The following is a 24,259-nucleotide window of genomic DNA, read 5'->3' as shown; positions in this document are numbered from 1 at the left end:
CTGCAGCCTTTGCCAAGCTGGTGCCCTCCAGCTGATTTGGTCTGCCACTCTCATCAGGTTAAAAGTGGGTATGGTGAGACTGCCACCCTCAAGACCACCTGGGAACACTTCCCCATCCATCACGATTTAAAACATCTCATTGTTTATTATTAAACACAGTAAACCAAAACAACTGAAATAGTAAAAGTTTGGGGATTATTATTATTATTTTAAAAAGGACAAGATTTGCAACACCTGCAAGGTGGTCCTGGAGACGTAAAGAAATGGGATCCAGCTCACCTGCAACAGAAATAGTAGGCGCAGAGAGTACAAAAACCCCTTTTGAGTCCAATCTTTTGCTAAAAGGGAAGAGAAAGCCACACATGCCTGCTCCCCCCCCCCAGCACAAACACACGCATGTAGACCCAAACGAGGAAGCCTCTTCCTTGTACCTGCAGGTCATCTGGGGCAACCCAGTCAGATGTGTGGGGTACCAATCGTAAAATGATTATTATTTTCATCCATCGGTGCTCATGCGGCCCAACGATGTCCACTGCCGTTTGCTCAAGCTTCCATGTGTTTTAAGAAATCCTTTTTACAGTAAAAACCAACGTCCCTATCCCTGATTTGCCCTTTCTTTTTCCCGTCCCCTCCCGCGGCCTTCCCCCCCCCCATTTTAGTAAAAACCCAAAGAAACAAAGAAACAAACGTAACCCTAAGTCAGTCCACCTGCTGGGCCAGCAGGTCCGGCCCCCCCCCCATCACACCACGGAGCTGACCTCGGCGGGGGCGCTCAAGTTCTCCACCACGTCCGCCCTCTCGATGGCCGCCAGGGCCGTGCAGAGGGATTCCAGCGTGGCCCCTTCCTTGGCCGACCAATCGGAGAGCAGAGTGTGGGCGGGGGCCTCCCCCCGGCCGAAGGCGTCGACGGTCTCCTCCTCGTAGCCCAGGTGGTTGGCCAGGCAGCGCCAGTCTTTGCCGTGGGCGGGGGCTTCCAGCAGCTGCTCCACCTCTTCCTGCTTGTGGGGCGGCAGGTTCGCGTAAAGGCGGGGTTCAATCCTGTGCGCTATTTCGCATGGAGAGAGAGGGGGGGTGGTGGTCAGAGAGGATATCACTAATATATGCCCCCCTGACCGCTTTGATCTGCGGAACGGGCACCATTACAGGTGCCACATAATACCCGTTCAAAGACTGTGGTGGCATCTAATCTTTGGAACTCCCTGCCTATTGACATTCACTGTACCCTTTTTGGCGCCTGCTAAAAACAAAATAGGAAACAAAATAGGAAATTCTTTCCAGTAGCACCTTAGAGACCAACTGAGTTTGTTCTTGGTATGAGCTTTCGTGTGCATGCACACTTCTTCAGATACCAAGAACAAACTCAGTTGGTCTCTAAGGTGCTACTGGAAAGAATTTCCTATTTTGTTTCCTATTTTGCTTCGACTATGGCAGACCAACACGGCTACCCACCTGTAACTGTGCTAAAAACAAGTTTATTTAAGCAAGCAAAACCCAGAGGTTCAGAAATGCTGATCTGCATTTTGATCCGCTTTCGGTTTATTGCCGGTTTTATTTTTTGAATGCTTTGAATAGCCGCTTTAAACTGTTTTCACACACACCCACCCAAAAAATATTGTTTCATTCTAAGGTCTGTATATAAATTTGAAATTTGAAATAAGCCAAAATTATTGGACTTACTTGTGCCTTTAAAAAACCAAAAAGGATGCAATTTCAAAGTGACTTATAATTCAAACATTAAAACAAAAATATTAATAAAAAACAAAAATATTAATCTAAAAATAACCAGTCTCAGCTTAGCTGTACATCTCTTTGATGACAAATGCTGCTGTGTAAAGAGGCTCATTTTGACGGAGGTCTACAAAAATAGAGTGGTCTCTTAGCTCTTAGAATCCCAGAAATGTAGAATTTTGAAGGTATCCCAAGGATCATTGACTCCAACCTGGTGCAATGCAGGAACGGAAACAGGAGCGGCGTTATCTCACGCCCTGTGAGGGTTGGCTTGACCCCGGGCTCAGAGTAACTCTGAATCCAACAAGGAAACGCTGATCTGGTTCTGAACTACAATTCCCATCATCCCTGGCTGTTGGCCACGCATGGTGGAGCTGCAGGGCGTTGTAGCTGAGAGAGCCAACGGTCCCCCACATCCTTCCGGCTTTGCCAGAATGGAATCTGGCGCCATCCGTAACCAGGCGCCTTGCAGGTGTTGCCAAACTATAATTCCCATTGACCCAGACTCACTGGAGGGGCTGATGGGAAATGGAGTCCTACAGGAAAGGCCGGCGTCTCCAAGGTCCTGAATCCCACGCCTGCGCCCAGAGGCTTCTGGCAAAGTGGCGCAGCAAAATGGCGCAGGTTTGCCAGCTGCCTTCCCCTTCGTTTTGACAGCTTGGGTGAGGCTTGGGTGTCGTGGGTGGGCAGCGTGCCCAGGGCAGGGCCAGATTTGGGTTTGATGAGGCCCTAAGCTACGGAAGGTAATGGGGCCCTTTATATGTCCAGCTGTCCTTTGTCAACAACAAACTGTCGCTGTTTTTTGTGTTGAATATATGCTATACTGTATGGTAATTTATGGACCTCATAGGTATCTCAAGCCATTTGCACATGTGGCCGCGCAACCAGTCCATGCAGAACGTAGGCACCCTATATATAGAAAGGAGCAAACCAGTGATATTTTAGGGAGCAGGCTAGCAGGCAGGGCCCATGACTTACACCATAGGAGCCTACACAACACACAAAACACTGTTGCTGTGTGTAGGTTTCATTTTATTTGTTTTTCATCTTATATTTTGGCAATGAACACCCAGTTTTTTCTTGCTTTCAATTTTTCGGAGGCCCCCAAGAGAGTGGGGCCCTAAGCTATATAGCCCAGGCATCCCCAAACCCGGCCCTCCAGGTGTTTTGGGACTACAATTCCCATCACCCCTGACCATTGGTCCTTTTAGCTAGGGATGATGGGAGTTGTAGTCCCAAAACACCTGGAGGGCCAAATTTGGGGGTGCTTGCTATAGCCTGTTTAGCTTATACGGTAAATCCGGCACTGGCCTTGGGTATGTGTGTGTGACATTCAGCATGCCGCCCGTGACTCCCAAGCCTACCCCGGAGCCGTCGATGTTGGGGTGTGTGTGTGTGACGTTTTTACACTGTTTGTTCTATCCTTTCCAACCCAACCCATCAAGGGTTAACGCAGGCTTCAGGTTGAACTGACGGAACATTCCTTGAGGGGCAGGGCGGCTGAATGGTTAGAGAGAGAATGGGCAGCCATTTTGTCAGTTGAGTGGGCGCTTGGGAGAGGGGAGTGCGGGGTGGTTGAAAAGTAGGTCTGGGAGAGTAGGTTTAGGCTAGTTGTTTGTAAGGTTATCTATTATATGATTAACAAAGATATTACCACTGAAACTAAGCTGGTACGCAAAGAAACCTTAATGCAACCATTACGATCTTAAGCAAATAAATTTCCATCGTTAAAAGTGCCAATCAGAAAGTCGTCTGTGTTATTTTCCAGCAAACTCATTTGTGTGGACACTCATTAAAAAGACAAAATTTCCTTCCAGAGTGGAACGGTCAGGGTGTGACTTCAAGGTGCGCTGAGAGGGCGAAATAGGGAAAGAGACCCAGGGTGTCACAAAGTTACCTCAGGGAAGAGGCGAGCTTTTACAGTAGGGGAATTTCTAGTGGCTGAACCCCTCAGACTGTGGACACAAGGGATAGTCTCATTTTTAGCCTAGAGTTGAAAAGGGTACCTGGCCACGTTGGTGCTGGAAAGGGACTCTCTTTTATTTTATAAAAAAAGGAAAAAAAACCCCACGAGTGCTAGAGGGTTTGCAGAAAGGCTAAAGGGATAAGTGGGAGGTTGGATTCACTTCAGAAATCCCTGTTAGTTCAGTTTAACCCTGATGTTTCATTCTTTTGGTGTGATTGGTGGGCTACTTAAAAATGAGGCTGCAGTCCAAATTAAACTTTAAATTGTGTTTTAATCTGTATTTTAATGAATTGTTTTATGTTTCGTTGTGATTTTATTGGTGTTAGCCACCCTGAGCCCGGTTTGGCGGGGAAGGGCGGGGTATAAATAAAATTATTATTATTATTATTATTATTATTATTATTAAATAATTGAGAGGACGAAGAAGTTATAAGACGAAAGGAGGGGGACCTTTCGCCCCCCCCCACCGGGTACCACCTGTCCTCGCTACGCCTCAGCCCTCGCCCGTTTCTGCCAGTGCGCCAGCCATGAATCACGCCGCCCCGTTTGTGCTTGAGGAAACCCTGGGGGCGCCTTACCCTTCTTGGGAAGGTGCTGATCTTGCAGGCTGTGGGTGTCGAGGAAGACCCCGCTGTCGCTGTGAAGCTTCTCGCCCTCCGGGGACGTCACCAGTTCCCCCGCTCGGGCCTTGGCCAGCTGCTTCTTCTGCTTGCATGTGCTCCAGCTGAAATCGTGCCGAGAAGAAGAAGAAGAAGAAGAGTTTGGATTTGATATCCTGCTTTATCACTACCCGAAGGAGTCTCAAAGCGGCTCACATTCTCCTTTTCCTTCCTCCCCCTTCTGTGAGGTGAGTGGGGCTGAGAGACTTCAGAGAAGTGTGACTAGCCCAAGGTCACCCAGCAGCTGCATATGGAAGAGCAGGGATGCAAACGCGGTTCACCAGATTACAAGTCTACCACTCTTAACCACTATACCACTACACCAGCCCCTTCTACACCCTTCTATTGTAGACTGACTTGTTATAGCTATCTAGGCCAGCCTTTTCCCCAACCTGGTGTTCTCCAGATGTTTTGGATGACAACTGGCTGGGGCTGATGGGAGTTGTAGTCCGAAACATCTTTAGGACATCCAGTTAGAAGAAGAGTTTGGATTTGATATCCCGCTTTATCACTACCCGAAGGAGTCTCAAAGCGGCTCACATTCTCCTTTCCCTTCCTCCCCCACAACAAACACTCTGTGGGGTGAGTGGGGCTGAGAGACTTCAGAGAAGCGTGACTGGCCCAAGGTCACCCAGCAGCTGCATGTGGAAGAGCGGGGATGCGAACCCGGTTCACCAGATTATGAGTCTACCGCTCTTAACCACTACCAGCAAGGGGCACAGAGCAGGGAAGAGCTGAACCCTAGATCTCTCCCCCCAACCCGTCCCCCATGAAAGCTACCCATCTCTTCTGCCTCCCCCTGAGGACCCCCAACTAGGAAAGCGCTGTGGCTCAGTGGGGGAGAATCAGACTTGCGTGAAGAACAGGGTGAATAAAAACCAATGATTTAAAATAAAATAAAATAACATTTATTTAATTATTTTTTAACTTAAATCGGACTTTAAAAATAAAATGCTTTTGGAGGAAAAATCTTTCTAAATATAGTTTTCTATTTAAGTTACATTATGGTCCAAAGGCTATTCATCAGGAAATAAGGATTTGTTTTAAGTTTTTCATGTGTGATAAAACTCAGCCTGGCTGTTGTTTCTTTAAAAAAAATTGTTTAACCACATCAGTTAACAAACGTGGATACATATGCTACAATGTTATTGTTTTAGTTAATTAAATTGTTTAAATTGTTATTAAGGAAATGATTGTTTTTTTCTCCTTCCAATAAAGTACAGCAGAAAAGTTGTCCAAATGTAAAGAGTTAACTTATTAAACCTCACCATAATTTCATAATTATCTATTTCTAATAGTATAACCAAATCAGTAATTTTTGATGTAACTGTAAAAACGACTCTGAAAATTCATTATTCCAAAAATGAAACCTTCATCTGGTTGTCAATATTAAGATCATACCAGTCTTTCTGTAAAAAAATATATGATTTTAATCAAGCCTTACTGACTAGTGATTTAAATCTGATTTGATTTAAATCAAATCCACCCTGGTGCAGACGGTCTCTGGTTCGATTCCCGCTACCTGAATCCCTCCTGAGCCGCTGCCAGTCTGTGCCGGCAATCCTAATCCCAATGGCCTAAGAATATCGCTGCTTCCTATATTCCTAGTAATGGGGAAGGGCTGCGGTTCAGCGGCAAAGGTCCCCAATCTCTCCAAGGAGGGCTGGGAGAGACACCCTTTCCGAGCGGCTGCCAACCAGTGCTGGCAATACAGAGCATGGCCATCTCCATCTCCTCGAAAGATTCCATCAACGGTGTCTCCGAAAATTTTTACACATCACTTGGGAAGACAGGCCAACTAATGCCAGTGTACTGGAAGAAGCAGAGATCACCAGTGTGGAAGCAATGATTCTTCAACTTCAAGTTCGTTGGACTGGCCATGTTGTTCGGATGCCCAATTATCATCCTCCAAAGCAACTATTCTATTCCTAACTTAATAAATGGAAAGCGTAATGCTGGTGGTCAACAAAAGAGGTTTAAAGACTCTCTCAAAGCAAATCTTTAAAAATGTTGTACTGTATATTCTGGCGTATAAGACTACTTTTTAATCCAGGAACATCTTCTCAAAAGTTGTGGGTCATCTTATACGCCCGGTGGAGAATCTGCGGTCGAGTATATCTCAAACTCTATTATTTTAACTGGAAAAGTTGGGGGGTCGTCTTATACGCCCAGTCGTCTTATACGCCGGAAAATACGGTATAAACACCGACAATTGGGAAACACTTGCCTGCGAGCGCTCCAATGGGAGAACAGCCTGTACTGAAGGCGTCATGGGCTTTGGAGACACTCGAACTCAGGACGCAAGGGAGAAACGTGCTAAGAGGAAGGCACGCTTGGCAAATCCACACCGGGGTCAACTCCCGCCTGGAAACCTATGTCCCCACTGTGGAAGGACGTGTGGGTCCAGAACTGGCCTCCAGAGTCACTTATGACCTTTAAAGCCCTAAACGGCCTCGGTCCTGTATACCTGAAGGAGCGTCTCCACCCCCATCATTCAGCCCGGACACTGAGATCCAGCTCCGAGGGCCTTCTGTCGGTTCCCTCACTGCGAGAAGCAAAACTACAGGGAACCAGGCAGAGGGCCTTCTCGGTAGTGGCACCTGCCCTGTGGAACGCCCTCCCGTCAGAAGTCAAGGGAATAAACAACTACCTGACATTCAGAAAATTCCTGAAGGCAGCCCTGTTTAGGGAAGTTTTTAAACTGTGATATTTTAAATGTATTTTAATGTTTGGTGGAAGCCGCCCAGAGTGGCTGGGGAGACCCAGCCAGATGGGCGGGGTACAAATAAATTATTATTATTATTATTATTATTATTATTATTATTATTATTATCATGGACTCACTGTTAAAACCGTGTTTATGGAAGACAATCTTACTCAGCTACGAGTGATAGACGAAGAAGAAGAAGAAGAAGAAGAAGAAGAAGAAGAAGAAGAAGAAGAAGAAGAAGAAGAAGATAGAGCATGGTTTAAGGCAGCTTCCAGGATGGGGGGTCCTCAAGCTCATCTGCCAGCGACTGGGGGCGGGGGGCGGGGGGAGAGAAGCCCTTGCTCTCCTCTCCACAGGCCCTCCAAGTCTGGGATAATAAGCCGCCATCAATTCTCTCCCCTGCTGGCATCTCAAGACAGATGGCCCAGAAAACGCTGGCGGAAAGAGAAGGGGCGTGGAGGAGGAATTCTGCGGTGGCAGAGTGGGAAACAGCTGGGTCAGGAAGGAGGAGGAGGAGGAGGAGGGGATGGGGGGGGACTGGCAGGAAAGGAGGAGAGAGGGGGAGGAAACCGGCTGGGGGTGCAGACGAGGAGATAAAGGGCAAGTTCGGCTCAAGGTAATTTGGGGAGCACTTGCAACGGTTTATAGAAAGTGGGGATTGTCCTCTATGCTCATTTCTGGCCATGCACATAATAAGGGGATTCCCCCCCCCCCAATAATTACTTTTTGGTTAACATAAACTGCTTTTCACCTTCTATACAAATAGTCGTCTGGGTTAAGAACCCCATACGTTATTGTCTCAACGCCAGAATCTGGGTGAGGGCACCCTATCTGATCACTTGCCTGCGTAGTGCTATTTCGTGTTGATTTAATTAAAAAGCAAACTATTTTTTATATATATATGGGAAGGAAGCCCACTAAAGTTGGGAACATTCAGTTTTTCTTTTTCATTTAATCCATTTGTTTCCCCTCTTTGTTCTTTCCTGGCATCTCCGTAATACATTTGGGAATCTTTCTTAAAAGGGGGGAAAGGGATGGGCAGGGGGGAACAGAGAACACAATCTTGGAAGAACGGAACGGAAGCTTTAAAAAAATTCTTTTCTAAACTAGTCCTAAAAGAATGGGGCACCCGTAAGCAGGATTCGAGCGTAAGAAGTCTCCAACCACACTTCTGACTGCGGGGGCTGAGCTTAGCCATCGATAGCCCTCTCCTCCTCCATGAATTTGCCCAATCCTCTTTTACAGTCAGATAGGTTGGTGGCCATCCCTGCCTCCTGTGGCAGCGAGTTCCACAGGTTAACTCCATGCTGTGTGACGAAGCATTTTCTTGTCTCTTTCCCGAACCTTCCAACGTTCAGCTTCGTTCCACGAGTTCTACTGCTATTAAGAAAGCTTAAGGAAGCTTTTGTTCTGTCGGCTACCTCCAGGTCATGCACAATCTTACGCCTCTCTCCCCTTCCTTGCCTTTTTTTTCTAAACGGTCCTTTTCCTCGCAGCAGGATCCGCTCCATCTTTTCCCAACCTCTTCCAACTCCGCTTTGAGGTGAGGCGACCAGAACCCCAAGATTTGTAAATAATGCAGACCACCGAGCAATTTGCAAGCCGCGTGGAGAGCTGGCGGGCATTGCTGCAAATGTCTGTGCTGCGACATTGTGTGTTTGTGTGTGTTTTGGGGGGTCCAACAGGGCGATGCCAGGAAACGGGGTGCAGGGGGGGCCGAAGGAAACGGGTCGGAAACTGACCGCTGCGTGGGAAAAAATCGGCTCCTCTCCGCTGGGGAGCCAAAGACAGGGGGGCCGGCGGCGTCACCTCGCACTTAATTTATGAGGGAAAATGAGAAGCAAGAGGCGGATTTGGGGAACCGGCTTGAGGGAGCCAGGGGAGAGCAGTTGTGGGGCCGGCGGCCAAATCTATAGAGCCCCGAGCAGCAGGAGGGGGCTGGGCTTGGTGGTCCTCCGGTGTGAGAGGAATGTATAAAGAGCAGGAGCCCCGCGAGGGGGTGAGGCATCTCCGAGGGAAATAAATCCGCCCGAAAGGCCGGCACAAAGGAGGAGTTTTGCTCCTTCCCAATAGAACAGCGAGTGGCTGGGCTTCCTTTCAGCCAGTCCCCATTAATCTCAGCCTCCCCGGCTGGCGGAGAGAAGAGGCTGGCCTAATCTGGGCCCGAGCATCCCAGCGTTGGGCTTAATCCTATTCAGGCGATAGGCCCCAGTGGCGAGACCCGGCCCAGCGGGGGGGACGGCCTCTCCCCACATTTTCGGATAATGCTGCGGCTCCCGCCGGGGTGTGTGTGTGTGTGTGTGTGTGTGTCTTTTTGCAACCCTATTGTGGCCAAGTCGCTGCCTCGCCGGCCTGGGGGATCGACAGAGCACCTGGGCACAGAGAAATCCTTCTCTGGGGCTTATTGGGACCAGAGCTTATTGGGTAGAATCCTGGAATCGTATCCAACCCCCTGCAATGCAGGAATCTCAGCCATCCAACCTCTGCTTAAAAACCTCCAAGGAAGGAGAGTCCACCACCTCCGGAGGGAGACTGTTCCACTACTGAACAGCTCTTACTGTCCGAAGGTTATTCCTGATGTCGAGTTCCTTGTAACTTGAAGCCACTGGTTCGAGTCCTGCCCTCCAGAGCAGGAGAAAAGCAGCTTGTTTCCTCTTCCTGATGTTCAGATATTTGCAGGCAGAAGGTCCCTGGTTCATCCCCGGATGGTAGGGCCGGGAATGTCCTCTTCCTGAAACCCTGCAGAGCTGCTGCCAGTTTGTGTTGGTGTTACTGGGAGGAACTGGTCCGGCTCAGCCTAAGGGTACTTTTTCCGATGGCAGGGCCACTCCAGAGAACAGTTTCTCTCCCTCTCTCATAGCGCTAGAACTCATGGACGTCCAAGGAAGGTGGAGGATTCAGGAGAGAGGAAAGGAAGTCCTTCTTTACACAGTGCGTAGTTACAACTGTGGAACTCCCTGCCACAGGAGGCAGCGGTGTCCACCAACTTGGATGGCTTTAAAAGAGAATTAGGCAAGTCGTTTGTTTTTAATTGTCACAGAATCATAGAGTTGGAAGGGACCATGGAAGGGACCATCTAGTCCAACCCTCTGCACTGAAGGAATATTTTGCCCAACGTGGGACTCGAACCCACAACCCTGAGACTAAGAATCTCATGCTCTACCAACTGAGCTATCCTTCCGGTCAGGCCTTTTGGCTTTTAACCGATGGCCTTTTTGCGTGGGCGCGATGTTTTAACGTAGCTTAAAAATATATAAATTGCCTTTCGGGATTTTTTTTAACGCTGCTTTTAATGTGTGCCCATGGCGTTCTTTTTGTTTCCAATGCTGCAAGCTGCTTTGAGCTGCCGTGCCCCAAAAAACCCCCCTCTTAAATCTAAATTATAATAACAATAATAATAATGATAATAATAATAATAATAATAATAATAATAATAATAATAATAATAATAATAATAAACTCCTGCTTGCTCTGCACTCAAGTGCGCTCCAACCACTAGCCTGCAAAGCCGAAAAGGCACATTGCTTGCCAAAATCCCACACACACGCCCGTCCCACCCTGAGTGCCCCAGACCTACGATTTGAAAGCCACGTAGGCAATGAGTCCCACCACCACGGCCGCCAGGATGGAGCAGTAGACGGGGATTATGTTCTTGCTGTTGTCCTCGACCAACGGTGGCACGAACTCCGAAGAGGAGGCGTTGGGGGCGAGGCTGCCTTCCGAATCCAGGAGCGGCGTCCTTTTGGGGAACTCCTTCCGGGCCTCGCCCCTGGTGCGTTTCAGGATCTGAAGCTCTTTATCTGAACAAAGAAGCGCAAGAAGTTATTAAATGTGGAGGCCTAAGTGGGGGACAGGAGACGCACACAACCTTTGTCTCTTGAAAACGGCAGGTTGATCAACAAGAAACACATCTCTTTACAACACTGTTGATCTGGTGCCATGTGTGCCCACCATGTTGACAAAGGTTGTGTTTGAAAAAAAGGGGGTCTGCAAGAATCTTTGGGGTGGCAGCCGGAGTAAAGCATTAAAATAGGGGATGGAGCTTCGCACAAAAATAAGATTAGAACAAACAAAATAAAAAATAAAAAAATTCCTTCCAGTAGCACCTTAGAGACCAACTAAGTTTGTTCTTGGTATGAGCTTTCGTGTGCATGCACACTTCTTCAGATACACGAAAGCTCATACCAAAAACAAACTTAGTTGGTCTCTTAAGGTGCTACTGGAAAGAATTATTATTTTTTTTGGACTATGGCAGACCAACACGGCTACCTACCTGTAACAAGATTAGAATAGTGTGCGTATGTTTTACACTTTATCTTAGCCAAAAGGCCGAGAAGCGATAGTGTGTGTGTATGTTTTGGCTCGCAGAAGAATGGATGCTTTTGAATTGTGGTGCTGGAGGAGACTCTTGAGAGTCCCATGGACTGCAAGAAGATCAAACCTATCCATTCTGAAGGAAATCAGCCCTGAGTGCTCACTGGAAGGGCAGATCCTGAAGCTGAGGCTCCAGTACTTTGGCCACCTCATGAGAAGAGAAGACTCCCTGGAAAAGACCCTGATGTTGGGAAAGATGGAGGGCACAAGAAGGGGATGACAGAGGATGAGATGGTTGGACAGTGTTCTCGAAGTGACTGGCATGAGTTTGGCCAAACTGTGGGAGGCAGTGGAAGACAGGAGTGCCTGGCGTGCTCTGGTCCATGGGGTCACGAAGAGTCGGACACGACTAAACAACTATAGAACAACAACATGTTTTGGCTCACATCTCGGGTTCTACAAAGGCTAGAAACTTGCTCCTTTTTAAAAGCAAAAGTTGAGGATCTGGAGATTGCAATTATTCCTGCAGGGAGGGATATCTCCTCCTCCCCCCCCCCCCCGGCTGTGAATACACATACCTTAAAGATTAACTTATAGAGAATGTTGCGCGTTTACAAGCAAAACTTGCACCTGAAAAATTAGGTTCTTATTTGGGAATATTCTCATTTCTGTGTATTTTTTCCTTACATTTCTTCCCTACCCCCTCCTTCATCTCCAAAGGAGCTGGGTGACCTTGAGCCGATCAATCTTTTCTACCTCGCAGGGTTGTTGTAAGAATAAAATGCAGCAGGGGACAAAGTCTAGGTGATCCTTGGGGAGTCCCTTCCAACTTTTGGATTCTTTGGTTGATACATCCGCCAGAATTCAGGGTCTGGGGATCGGGAAGGTATTCTTCATCGCCGCACCTTTGCGGAAGCAACTTGGGGTCTACTCACTGGGAAAGTGCAAAGGCGCTTTTGACCGAAGATCCCACGCCCTGAGAAATGTTTGGGAAGCAGGGGACATCGAATTTGGGGTGTTCTGCATGCAAGGAGGCTACTCTGCAACTGAGACCCCCCCCAAAAAAAGTATTTGCTGGCCCTGCCAGCTGACATTCTTCTACCTAAGAGATGCAAAGTTTTGAACCCGGGACATTCTACATGCAAGGCAGCTGCCGTTCCACTGAGCTACTGGTATCAGAGCCCATCCCTAGTTCGTATATCCTCACAGCAGCCCCCAGCAGTGACTCAAACCCTTAGTCTATCCAACCCAGTATTGCCTGCAGGGACTGGCAGCAACCCGGGGTTTCAGACAGGGAGGCTTTTCCAGCTGTCATGGAGACACCCTGGGGCCTTCTGCATTCAAAGCAGCTGCTCTGCCAAGGAGCTGCTCCTGTCCCCGAAACACTGGATTCCGGCTTGGTTGCAAAGCCTCTTTCAATGCTGTTAATAAATTTCAAGTTTAGGGGACTGAGAAAACCAGGGCTGAGTTGGGAGAGGGGGGGGGTTTGCAGAGATGGGTACGTGCTGTTGGAAAACTGAATATATTTCAGGGTAGGGGGAACGACAGGGATAATTCCTACAATATTGTCGGTAGGAGGCTCGTTCCCCCTGCTGTTCTTTTCTGCCCTGCCCGCAAGGGTCCTGTCTCATTCCAGGACTCGTTCACAGCCCTGTTTCCCGCCCCCCTCCCCGCCATCGCCAAACCACACACACAAGAAACCCCAGCCCCACGCCAGGAGCAAGAGATGCCCGTCGGCTCGCCGTTTCGAAAGGCGGCGAACGAACGGCGAGGGACGAAAGGTCGAACAAACAAACGTGCAGAGGGAGGGGGGGCCGGCCGTGGATAGCTCTGCGATCTTGCCGCGGAGGCCCCCCACACCCCACCAAAACTCTCCCATCCGCACACCGCGAGTGATCGCAGCCTTCTCAGGACCGCAGGGTGCTCGGGGAGGGTGCGCTGAGCAAGGAAGATGTGTGTGAGAGAGACAGGTCTCTCCCTCCCTCCCTCCCTGCCGGCCAGCCAGAGTGGGATTAGGGACATGGAGCCCGGGACAAAGGGTGGATTAGGCACAACCCAGGGAGACTCTGTTCTCGCAGACAAAAAAACGAAACTGTAGCTCTGGAACAAAGCTTGAAAGGCCTTGCGGGAGAGCAAGATCAGCGAAGTTCACGGCGGCGGGCGCAGGCGTCCCTCTCCCTCGGGGGAAACTTTCCCTACAGGAGCAGCAAGATGGATACCCAAATAAGCAAAATCACAATTATCATCTATTGTTTATACCCTGCCCATCTGGCTGGGTTTCCCCAGCCACTCTGGGCGGCTCCCAACAGAATATTAAAAACACGACAAAACAGCAAACATTAAAAACTTCCCTAAACAGGGTATCTGCCTTCAGACATCTTCTAAATGTCAGGTAGTTGTTTATTTCCTTGGCATCTGATGGGAGGGCGCCACCACCGAGAAGGCCCTCTTCCTGGTTCCCTGTGACTTGGCTTCTTGCAGGGAGGGAACCGCCAGAAGGCCCTCGGAGCTGGACCTCAGTGTCCGGCCAAACTATGGGGTGGAGACGCTCTTTCAGGTATACTGGGCCGAGGCCACTTAGAGCAGGGGTCCCCAAACTAATACCCGGGGGCCGGATGCAACCCAATCGCCTTCTCAATCCGGCCCGCAGACAGTCCGGGAATCAGCGTGTTTTTACATGAGTAGTATGTGTTCTTTTATTTAAAATGCATCTCTGGGTTATTTGTGGGGCACAGGAATTCATTCATTATTTTTTCCCAAAATATAGTCCGGCCCCACACAAGGTCTGAGGGACAGTGGACTGGCCCCCTGCTGAAAAAGTTTGCTGACCCCTGGGTTTAGGGCTTTCAAGGTCGAAGAATTACCGAAGAAAGAAGAATGGACAGTGAAATTGACTGAATATGCAGAAATGGACAAATTGACGGGAAGAATCCGGGAGCAGCGGGACCAGAAATTCATCAAAGACTGGTTAAAGTTTACGAACTATCTAAAAGTCAATTTACAATTGGCTCCAGCATTCTGGATTAGTTGCAGTTTCCAGGTCACCTTCAAAGGTAGCCCCACGTAAAGCGCATTGCAGTAGTCCAGGTGGGAGATAACAAGAGCATGCACCACTCTGGCAAGGCAGTCTGCGGGCAGCTGGGGTCTCATCCTGCGTACCAGGTGGAGCTGGGAGACAGCTGCCCTGGACACAGAATTAACCTACGCCTCTACGGACAGCTGTGAGTCCAAAATGACTCCCAGGCTGCGCACCTGGTCCTTCAGGGGCACAGTTACCCCATTCAGGACCAGGGAGTCCTCCACACCTGCCCGGCCCCTGTCCCCCCAAAACAGTACATGTCTTCCACGGAGCTTTCCCCAACTCGGCGCCCTCCAGGTGTTTGGGACGACGACCGGCTGATGGGAGTTGTAGCCCAAAACAAGGATTTAAAGAAGAAATTCATAAAGGAGAGGGCTATCGAAAGCTACTGGTCAGGGTGGCAATTTTCTGCCTCTCCGGTTGGAGGCAGCAATGGTTCTGGATGCCAGTTGCTGGAAACCACAGAAGGCGAGAGGGCTTCCGTGTTCGAATCCTGCTTTTTGGGAATCCTGCTTGGCCCATGTGAGAACAGGATGCTGGACTAGATGAGATACTGGCCTGATCCAGATGGGAAGAAGGGAAGTCCATGGGAATTCATGGAATTCTTCTTCTTGTTTTCGTTGCTTGATGATTGCTTGTAAATTTGAAAACTAAATAAATTTATATATATAAAAGAATAAGGTGTTTTTGGTGTTCTTGTTCCAGCTGAACGATAATGTTCCTGGCAAACCTTTGACACCATCAACTGAGCGTACAGGAGCATTTAAAGAATATTTAGGCGTTCTGAACATTTTACAATGTTTTCAAAGTTTCAATTTGCCTTAAAAAAAACCCAAACCTGTATGGTTTTTTTTTGCTGTCTGCAGCCCTAGGCTCCTTTGGAGAGGAAGGAGGAGTAGGAAAGAAATTTAATAAACAGTTATACAGAAATGACAATACTCGGAATAAGAACCTCATTTTGGGGGGTGCAAGTTTGGCTTATAAAAGTGCAATCTTCTCTATAAAATAATCTTTAAAGTATGTGCATTCGGGGGTAACCGGGGGGGGGGGGTTGCTCTACTAGCTGGAATAACAGCAATACCCAGATCCTCAGCATTTGTTTCTTCGAAGTTTCCAGCATCTGTAGAACCCGAGATGTTAGGCAAAACGTGCAGGCACCATTCTAAGTCTGTGTGTGAGGGAGAAGCTGGCTAGCTCTCCAGTTTTAGTTACAGGTAGGTAGCCGTGTTGGTCTGCCATAGTCAAAACAAAATAAAAAAAATTCCTTCCAGTAGCACCTTAGAGACCAACTAAGTTTGTTCTTGGTATGAGTTTTCGTGAGCTCCTGTTGCTCGGTCCCAGCTCCTGCCCACTAGCAGTTTGAAAGCACATCAAAGTGCAAGTAGATAAATAGGTATCACTCCGGCAGGAAGGTAAATGGCGTTTCCGTGCGCTGCTCTGGTTCGCCAGAAGCAACTTAGTCATGCTGGCCACATGACCCGGAAGCTGCACGCTGGCTTCCTCGGCCAGTAAAGCGAGATGAGCGCCGCAACCCCCGAGTCGTCCGCGACTCGACCTAACGGTCAGGGGTCCCTTTACCTTTACAACACGCAGATAAAATAAGTTACCTAAAGCAGTGTTTTTCAACCTTTTTTGGGCAAAGGCACACTTGTTTCATGAAAAAAATCACGAGGCACACCACCATTAGAAAATGTTAAAAAAATTAACTCTGTGCCTATATTGACTATATATAAAGTAATTCTCTTGAATAGGAATCAAATAAACAAAATTTTCCTACGGCACACCAGGCAACATCTCGCGGCACACTAGTGGTTGAAAAACACTGACCTAAAGAACCCAAAGAGAGAAGGAGGGATGTCTTGAGATTCGGAATAATCTTGTGTATTTTTTTATTATTTGTGATTGTGAGTGTGAATGAATTTGTAAAATCAAATAAAAACTATTTAAAAAAACAAAAACAAATTTTGATCGAATGAATAAAACAAATTCTATCCTGGACCTTTCATGGTTCTGCAATGGTGAGAAGTGTGCCTTAATGCAGCTCACTTGTGCCAAACGTAGAGCACAGGTGTAAGCCGCAACATTTTTGGCCAAATCTGGAGGGCTGGGAGGCACCCTAAGTAAAAAATAAAACCAGCCTTGAGCTTTCTCCCGTCGTGCCTATGTACCTACCCATGCAGAGCGTGTCCGAGAGAGGGGTGCAGGCCTGGATCATGACCTCGTTTTTGCCGCACGCTTGCCGGCAGGGCTGGCAGGCTTCCAGGGAGCTCTTGGACTCCGAGTAATAGCCGTCCGGGCACCTCTGGCAAACGGCGTCGCCGCTGGAGCCGCAGGGCTTCACAGCTCCGTAGCCTTCGGGGCAAACTTGGCAAGGGAGGCACTGCCCGTTGCCCTGGCTCCCGTTTCCAGCAGGGAGGTAATGCCCCCGGGGGCAGCTGGCGGCGCAGACCGTGTCGTGGGCAGGGGTGCAGGCACCCAGCGGCAGCGCATGGCCCGGACACACCGCGCAAGGCCGGCACGGCTCCGTGGCGCTGGCGACGGGGGAGAACGTCACGCCTGTGGAGGAGAGAGGAAGGCAGCATCACAAAACTATGGAGCAGGGAGGGAGCCGGCGGGAGCCCCTCCTGCAAGAGTACGTGGTTATACATGCCAACGTGGCCCCCCCAAGTCTCATTATCCGGCCCCTGGGCCTCTCCTCAGGCCACACCCCTTATCACCTGTACACCGAACCTCCCTGAGCTCCTGCTTCCCCAGGTGGAGAATAGAGAGCTGGGTGCGAGTCCGTGTACAACTAGCCAAGGGTTGAATTTTCCATGTGTTGCTCCGCCTACTTTCGCCCCCTGGCCCCGCCTACCACAGGTGCGTGGATTTCGGAAGGTAAGGCACCCCTCACTCTGAAAAAGCTTGCCCGCCCATGATATAACGCACAGAATAGCCTTCCCCAACCTGGTGCCCTCTGGGTGTTTTGAACAAAAGGTGAAACTCGAAAAAATTAGAATATCGCGGAAAAGTCCATTTATGTAAGCAATTGTTTTCATTAGCTGCTGGAGTTTAATATATGAGATAGACTCATGACATGCAAAGAGAGATGTGTCAAGCCTTTGCTTGTTATAATTGTGATGATTATGGCACACAGCTGATGAAAACCCCAAAGTTGAAATTGTTAATTTGGGGTTCTCATCTGCTGTACGCCATAATCATCACAATTATAACAAATAAAGGCTTGACATATCTCGCTTTGCATGTCATGAGTCTATCTCATATATTAGTTTCACCTTTTAAGTTGAATTACTGAATTTTTCTCCAATTTATAAATGAAATCAGTTGCAGCTGCTGCATCAGCTACCAATAATTGTGACATTGGCCAGTCCAGCTCAGGCACAGGGTCTTCTCGGTGGTGGCGCCCTCCCATCAGATGTCAAGGTAACAAACAACTCTCTAACTTTTAGAAGACATCTGAAAGCAGGCCTGTTTAGGGAAGCTTTTAACATTTGATGAATTATTGTATTTTAATATTTTGCTGGAAGCCGCCCAGAGTGGCTGGGGAAACCCAGCCAGACGGGCAGGGTATAAATAATAAATTATTATCATCATCATCATCATTCCTCTGCCACTTACTTTCTTGACATGGCTCGCACTTGGTGTTGGCGCTCCCGCAAGGAGCGGCCACCCCGAAACCTGGGGGGCAGAGGTCGCAGCAATCTCCGGCGGAGGTGAAGCGCCCGTTTTCGCAGCGCTGGCGGGCCCAAACCTGGAGAGAGGGTAGAAAACGAGAAGCGCGGATGTGATGAGCCAGGCCAATGGAACAGGATAAAGTCCCACGCCTGCGGCCAGCATCTCCACAGCACAAAGGCATACCTCCCCCCCCCAATTGTCCCAGGAAAACCCCGTTTTTTCTCACGACCGTATTTGGGTGCCGCAATTTTGCATTGCAATTTTCCACCAGAAATACCGTATTTTTCGCTCCATAGGGTGCACCTCGTTTTTAGAGGAGGAAACAAGAAAAAAAATAGAGTTCTGGTTTTCCTCCTCTAAAAGCCCTGTTTTTTTGAGGATCAGCTAAGTTTTGCAGCTTTTTTTTGCAAAGGGAAAAGACCTGTTTTTTTGCGGATCAGCTAAAAGTTTTGCAGCTTTTTTTGCAAAGGGAAAAGCCCTTTTTTTGAGGATCAGCTAAAGTAAAATGTAAGTAAATGTTCATTTGTTCAATACCTCAAATCTCAGAAAGTCCTTGACCGATTGCTTTGAAATTTTGACACAACATTGCGTTCCAATCCAGGAGTGTCTTTATGCAAAAATATTACATAAATGTCACACCTGTGACAGGTAAAAACTTGATTTTTGGCAAAAACAGCGCCATCTACTGGACGCAAAAGCAGATGGTAATTTCACTGGGCGGGGGGGGGGCAGAGCCAGCAGTTTTGACGGAAGAGCTGTTTATGAGGGAGGGAGACCATGGAGCCTCTCTGCTGGGAGAGGAGGCAGGCGGGAATTCAACGGGAGAAGCTGTGGGGAGGTAGGCGAAAGCGGGGTTGTGTGCGCGGGGGGGGGGAGCCAGTACTTTTACTGGGACGTCCGTTCTTGGGGAGGGGATTCTGCCCCCACCCCTGTGTGTGCGCAGGGGGCGGAGACAGCAGCTTTGGCGGAAAAAGGAAAGGAGCTGTTTCTGAGGGAGGAAGAAAGTGGGGATTGGGAGAGGGATAGTCTGAGGGGGGGCGTTGGAGGGGAAGGTGGAGAAGGAGCCTCTCTGTTGGGAGAGGAGGCAGGCGGGAGTTCAACGGGAGAAGCTGTGGGGAGGCAGCCGAAAATGGGGGAAAGAGTGAGAGGAGGCCTTAGGTTGCCTACCCCTGGTTTAACTATGCGGCGTGCAAAGAAGTTGCAGGAAAATAACCTCCAAACCCAACTTTTTTTCCTTTTTTTTTAAGCAAGACCTTGGTTTCCTGGGATCCAGGAATTTGCTGATTCCTAGATCTGCCGGGAGGATTAACCGATCTCGCCGTGTGCCCTTTGGCTCAAACCCCTGAACTTTGTGGAGACTGTGGGGCAATTCTTCTTCCCAGCCTCCGCCCCCCCCACCCCCCGAGGGTCTCTATTAATAAACTTTGGAATGCAGGCATGATACACACCGACACACCTCTCTCAGACCAGAACTGGGTGGGGTGGGCTGGGGGGGGGGCTCTCTCCCTCCCTCCACCCAAGGAATCCAGCTCCCCACACAGGCAGCGTGCAAGAAGAGGAGATTGCAAATGTGAAGGCTCACAGCTGGCAGACGCCAAACTTTTTTCCATCCCAAAGAGAGAGAGAGCGAGAGGAACAAAAACGCCCCTGTGCTCTTTGCCACGCAAAAGCATCCTGCCCCCATTCCGACACTCCCCGCTTGCTTTGGAGTCCAAAAAACACCCCCAACCCTGTTCCAATTAAGCCTAAACTTGCCCCGTCACTCCCCCTCTGTTTTCGGAGTTAGACGCATCATGTTACAAGGAATGATCTGATCCATATTTTTTTTTTTTTGCACACGCAGAGTTGGGGGGAGGAGTGTGTGTGTGTGTGGAGAGACACCCCCCCATATCTCTTCTCTTGCTTCGTTCCATCTCTCTTGAACAGCGAGAGGCTCTCCTGGAAATATCTCCTCCTCCCTCTGCCCCCAAGCCAAGAACAAAGAAAATTAATTGGCTAGCCTTGCATCTGGAGATACTTAATTATTGCAAGGCCCTCTTAAAGGCAGAGCAGAAAAACAAGGAGGCACGAGAGGAGAATCCTGTTCTCCAGCATGTTTTGTGTGTGTGTGTGTGTGTTTGTGAGGTGGCTGGGGGGGGGTCTGCTCCATCTCCTAACAGCTTGCAGGTTTCGGAGGAGTTTGCAAAACAGAAGGCGGCCCTGTTCCAAGCAGATTAGCCCCACAGACAGGTCTCCTCTCCTCCTGAAAGTCTGCAGTTCCCACCTCTCCGCAACCAGGTGTTCAGACTTTGACTGTTAACCTTCGGCTTGCTGGCTCCCGGTTTTTTCCTTTTTTTCCTTTTGGCAGGCTGATAAAAGTTTTAGGAATCACAAGACTGTGACCTTGAGCTAACCCGGGATAAAGCAAATGACTGGGGAGCCTTAAAGAGATACGAGTCTTACCGACACAAAGACCACCCGGCAAGCTGTCATCCAGGTCTTTGTAAGTGCCAAGTAAATGCCAAGCGCACCAAATTGCAATCAGGGTTAGAAATTTGCCAGTTAATTGCATTAATCTCCCATCTTTTTCTCCAAGGGGTAAGTGCTCCATGTCGCCTCCTCAGTTAATCACTACAATGATCCTATGCAGTGTGAGAAACTCAGATATACAGTGGAACATTGGTTTAAGAACAGCTTCATTTATGAACAACTTGGATTAAGAACGCTGCAAACCCGGAAGTTAGGTGTTTTGGTTTGTGAACTCTGCCTTGGAAGCAGAACATGTTGATCGTGTTCCATTTGTAAATTGAGTCCCCTGCTGCTCTGGGAAAGCACGCCTTGGTTTAAGAAAGCTTTGGTTTAAGAATGGACTTCCGGAATGGATTAAGTTCGTAAACCAAGGTTACCACTGTATAAGCTAGGTGCCAAACGGCTCCTTTAAACCAAGGTTACAGTCACCAAAACAGAATGTCTGGTGCCATTTAGGGGCAAGGTAAAGGGACCCCTGACCATTAGGTCCACTCGTTTCCGACTGTGGGGTTGCGGCGCTCATCTCGCTTTACTGGCCGAGGGAGCCGGGATACAGCTTCCGGGTCATGTGGCCAGCATGGCTAAGCCAGAGCAGCACACGGAAATGCCGTTTACCTTCCTGCTGGAGCGATACCTATTTATCTACTTGCACTTTGACGTTCTTTCAAACTGCTAGGTTGGCAGGAGCAGGGACCGAGCAACGGGAGCTCACCCATTGTGGGGATTCAAACCGCTGACCTTCTGTTCAGCAAGCCCTAGGCTCTGTGGTTTAACCCACAGCGCCACCCACGTCCCTCATTTTGGGGCGAGACTAAAGCCTAATTCTTCAAAGGATGAGTGACTGTGATTGATTATCAGTTAAGCATCAGGATAGTTAAGATGACAGGTAAAGGGAAAGGTAAAGGGACCCCTGACCGTTAGGTCCAGTCGCGGACGACTCTGGGGTTGTGGCGCTCATCTTGCTTTCAGGGCGTGGGAGCAGGCGTTTGTCCAAAGACAGCTTTCCGGATCCTGTGGCCAGCAGGACTAAACCGCTTCTGGCGCAACGGGACACTGCGACAGAAACCACAGCGCACAGAAATGGTGTTTACCTTCCCGCCACAGCGGTATCTATTTATCTACTTGCACCGGCGTGCTTTCGAACTGCTAGGTTGGCAGGAGCTGGGACAGAGCAACGTGAGCTCACCCCATCGCGGGGATTCGAACCGCCGACTTTCCGATCGGCAAGCCCAAGAAGATCAGTGGTTCAGACCACAGCGCCGCCTGCGTCCTTTCAGATGACAACCTTGAGCTGCGATAAGAACTTTGAGAACTTAAGGCGAAAAGTCACTTGACCCAGGGACAGTCCACATATCTATTGGTCTATTCCTGCCTCTTTTTCTTAATGGCGACACGGACCATTCATAACATAAGAATATTCTTCACAACTGTGAGCAGAGCAGTGGGGTGCATTAAGCGAAGACAAGCGACAACGAATTAGCTACAACGTTGTTCCCTGCTCCTGCTCAGGCTGCACAGAAAAAGCATTTTGGTTCCGGAAAGTCATTCCGATTTTGCAGATAAAATAGAACTGATAGAATTTTACAGGCTGTAGTATTAAGTGATTGGTTCAAAATTGGTACAACTGATTGGTTCAAAATTGGGAAAGGAGTACGACAAGGCTGTATATTGGCTCCCTGCTTATTTAACTTATATGCAGAATTCATCATGCGAAAGGCTGGACTGGATGAATCCCAAACCGGAATTAAGATTGCCAGAAGAAATATCAACAACCTCAGATACGCTGATGACACAACCTTGATGGCAGAAAGTGAGGAGGAATTAAAGAACCTTTTAATGAGGGTGAAAGAGGAGAGCGCAAAATATGGTCTGAAGCTCAACATCAAAAAAACTAAGATCATGGCCACTGGTCCCATCACCTCCTGACAAATAGAAGGGGAAGAAATGGAGGCAGTGAGAGATTTCACTTTCTTGGGTTCCATGATCACTGCAGATGGTGACAGCAGTCACGAAATTAAAAGACGCCTGCTTCTTGGGAGGAAAGCAATGACAAACCTAGACAGCATCTTAAAAAGCAGAGACATCACCTTGCCGACAAAGGTCCGTATAGTTAAAGCTATGGTTTCCCCAGTAGTAATGTACGGAAGGGAGAGCTGGACCATAAAGAAGGCTGATCGCCGAAGAATTGATGCTTTTGAATTATGGTGCTGGAGGAGACTCTTGAGAGTCCCATGGACTGCAAGAAGATCAAACCTATCCATTCTCAAAGAAATCAGCCCTGAGTGCTCACTAGAAGGACAGATCCTGAAGTTGAGGCTCCAGTACTTTGGCCACCTCATGAGAAGAGAAGACTCCCTGGGAAAGACCCTGATGTTGGGAAAGATGGAGGGCACAAGGAGAAGGGGACGACAGAGGATGAGATGGTTGGACAGTGTTCTCGAAGCGACTGGCATGAGTTTGGCCAAACTGCGAGAGGCAGTGAAGGATAGGGGTGCCTGGCGTGCTCTGGTCCATGGGGTCACGAAGAGTCGGACATGACTGAACGACTGAACAACAAAGTATTAAGTGTGTGAAAACAGTACAGATCCAAGGATCCCCAGATGGTGGAGATGTCAGGTGCCATCCTGGCATCCAGGCATCTTCACTTGGATGCAAGTGGCCGAGATGCAGGAGCAAAATGCACTTGGTGAATTTTGAACACCGAGTCCATTCCTCTGCCAAACATTTCTTACCATCAGGAAGTTCGTCCTAAAGTCTGGTTGGATTCTAGGTAAAGGGTAAAGGGAACCCTGACCATTAGGTCCAGTCGCGGACGACTCTGGGGTTGCGGCGCTCATCTCGCTTTACTGGCTGAGGGAGCCGGCGTACAGCTTCCGGGTCATGTGGCCAGCATGACTAAGCCACTTCTGCCGAACCAGAGCAGCGCATGGAAACGCTGTTTACCTTCCAGCCGGAGCAGTACCTATTTATCTACTTCAGGGGTCAGCAAACTTTTTCAGCAGGGGGCCGGTCCACTGTCCCTCAGACCTTGTGGGGAGGCCGGACTATATTTTGGAAAAAAATATGAACGAATTCCTATGTCCCACAAATAACCCAGAGATGCATTTTAAATAAAAGCACACATTCTACTCATGTAAAAACACCAGGCAGGCCCCACAAATAACCCAGATGTGCATTTTAAATAAAAGGACACATACTACTCATGTAAAAACACGCTGATTCCCGGACCGTCCGTGGGCCGCATTTAGAAGGCGATTGGGCCGTATCCGGTCCCCGGGCCTTAGTTTGGGGACCCCGATCTACTTGCACTTTGACGTGCTTTCGAACTGCTAGGTTGGCAGGAGCAGGGACTGAACAACGGGAGCTCACCCCGTTGCGGGGATTCGAACCGCTGACCTTCTGATCAATCAGTTTTTTGGGTCCTAGGCAGAAAACAAGCTCGCTCTGCCTTCTGTGTAGCAACCCTTCAGATTTTTGAAGTTGGCTATCCTATCACCTCCCAGTCCGATAGACGGCATTGGAATCTGAGCCATTTCTCTCCCATATCTAGCAAAACCCTTCCTCGTTTTGCTGGCAATGGTGCCGGGTTCAAGGCACGCTATTCCACGTGCGATGGACTT

The 24,259-nt window shown here is 48.9% G+C and overlaps 1 protein-coding gene across 2 annotated transcripts in view; it reads right to left on the bottom strand.

Annotated features, from left to right (window-relative positions):
- Positions 1-716: 716 nt before the first annotated feature.
- Positions 717-24,259, bottom strand: part of LOC117056153 (tumor necrosis factor receptor superfamily member 16-like) — a 43,594-nt gene continuing 20,051 nt past the window's right edge. For both annotated transcript variants that reach the window (XM_033166322.1, XM_033166323.1), the window contains exons 2-6: positions 18,075-18,207; positions 16,629-17,012; positions 10,641-10,863; positions 4,273-4,418; positions 717-1,045 (exon numbers count right to left, since the gene is read on the bottom strand). In XM_033166322.1, the coding sequence (XP_033022213.1) occupies positions 741-1,045; positions 4,273-4,418; positions 10,641-10,863; positions 16,629-17,012; positions 18,075-18,207 (1,191 nt within the window). In that variant the 3' untranslated portion in view covers positions 717-740. The remainder of the gene's footprint in view (positions 1,046-4,272; positions 4,419-10,640; positions 10,864-16,628; positions 17,013-18,074; positions 18,208-24,259) is intronic.

The sequence above is a fragment of the Lacerta agilis genome, chromosome 12 (genome assembly GCF_009819535.1).
Source record: "Lacerta agilis isolate rLacAgi1 chromosome 12, rLacAgi1.pri, whole genome shotgun sequence".
In the NCBI taxonomy this organism is placed as follows: domain Eukaryota; kingdom Metazoa; phylum Chordata; class Lepidosauria; order Squamata; family Lacertidae; genus Lacerta; species Lacerta agilis.
This window is presented reverse-complemented; position numbering and strand designations above follow the sequence as displayed.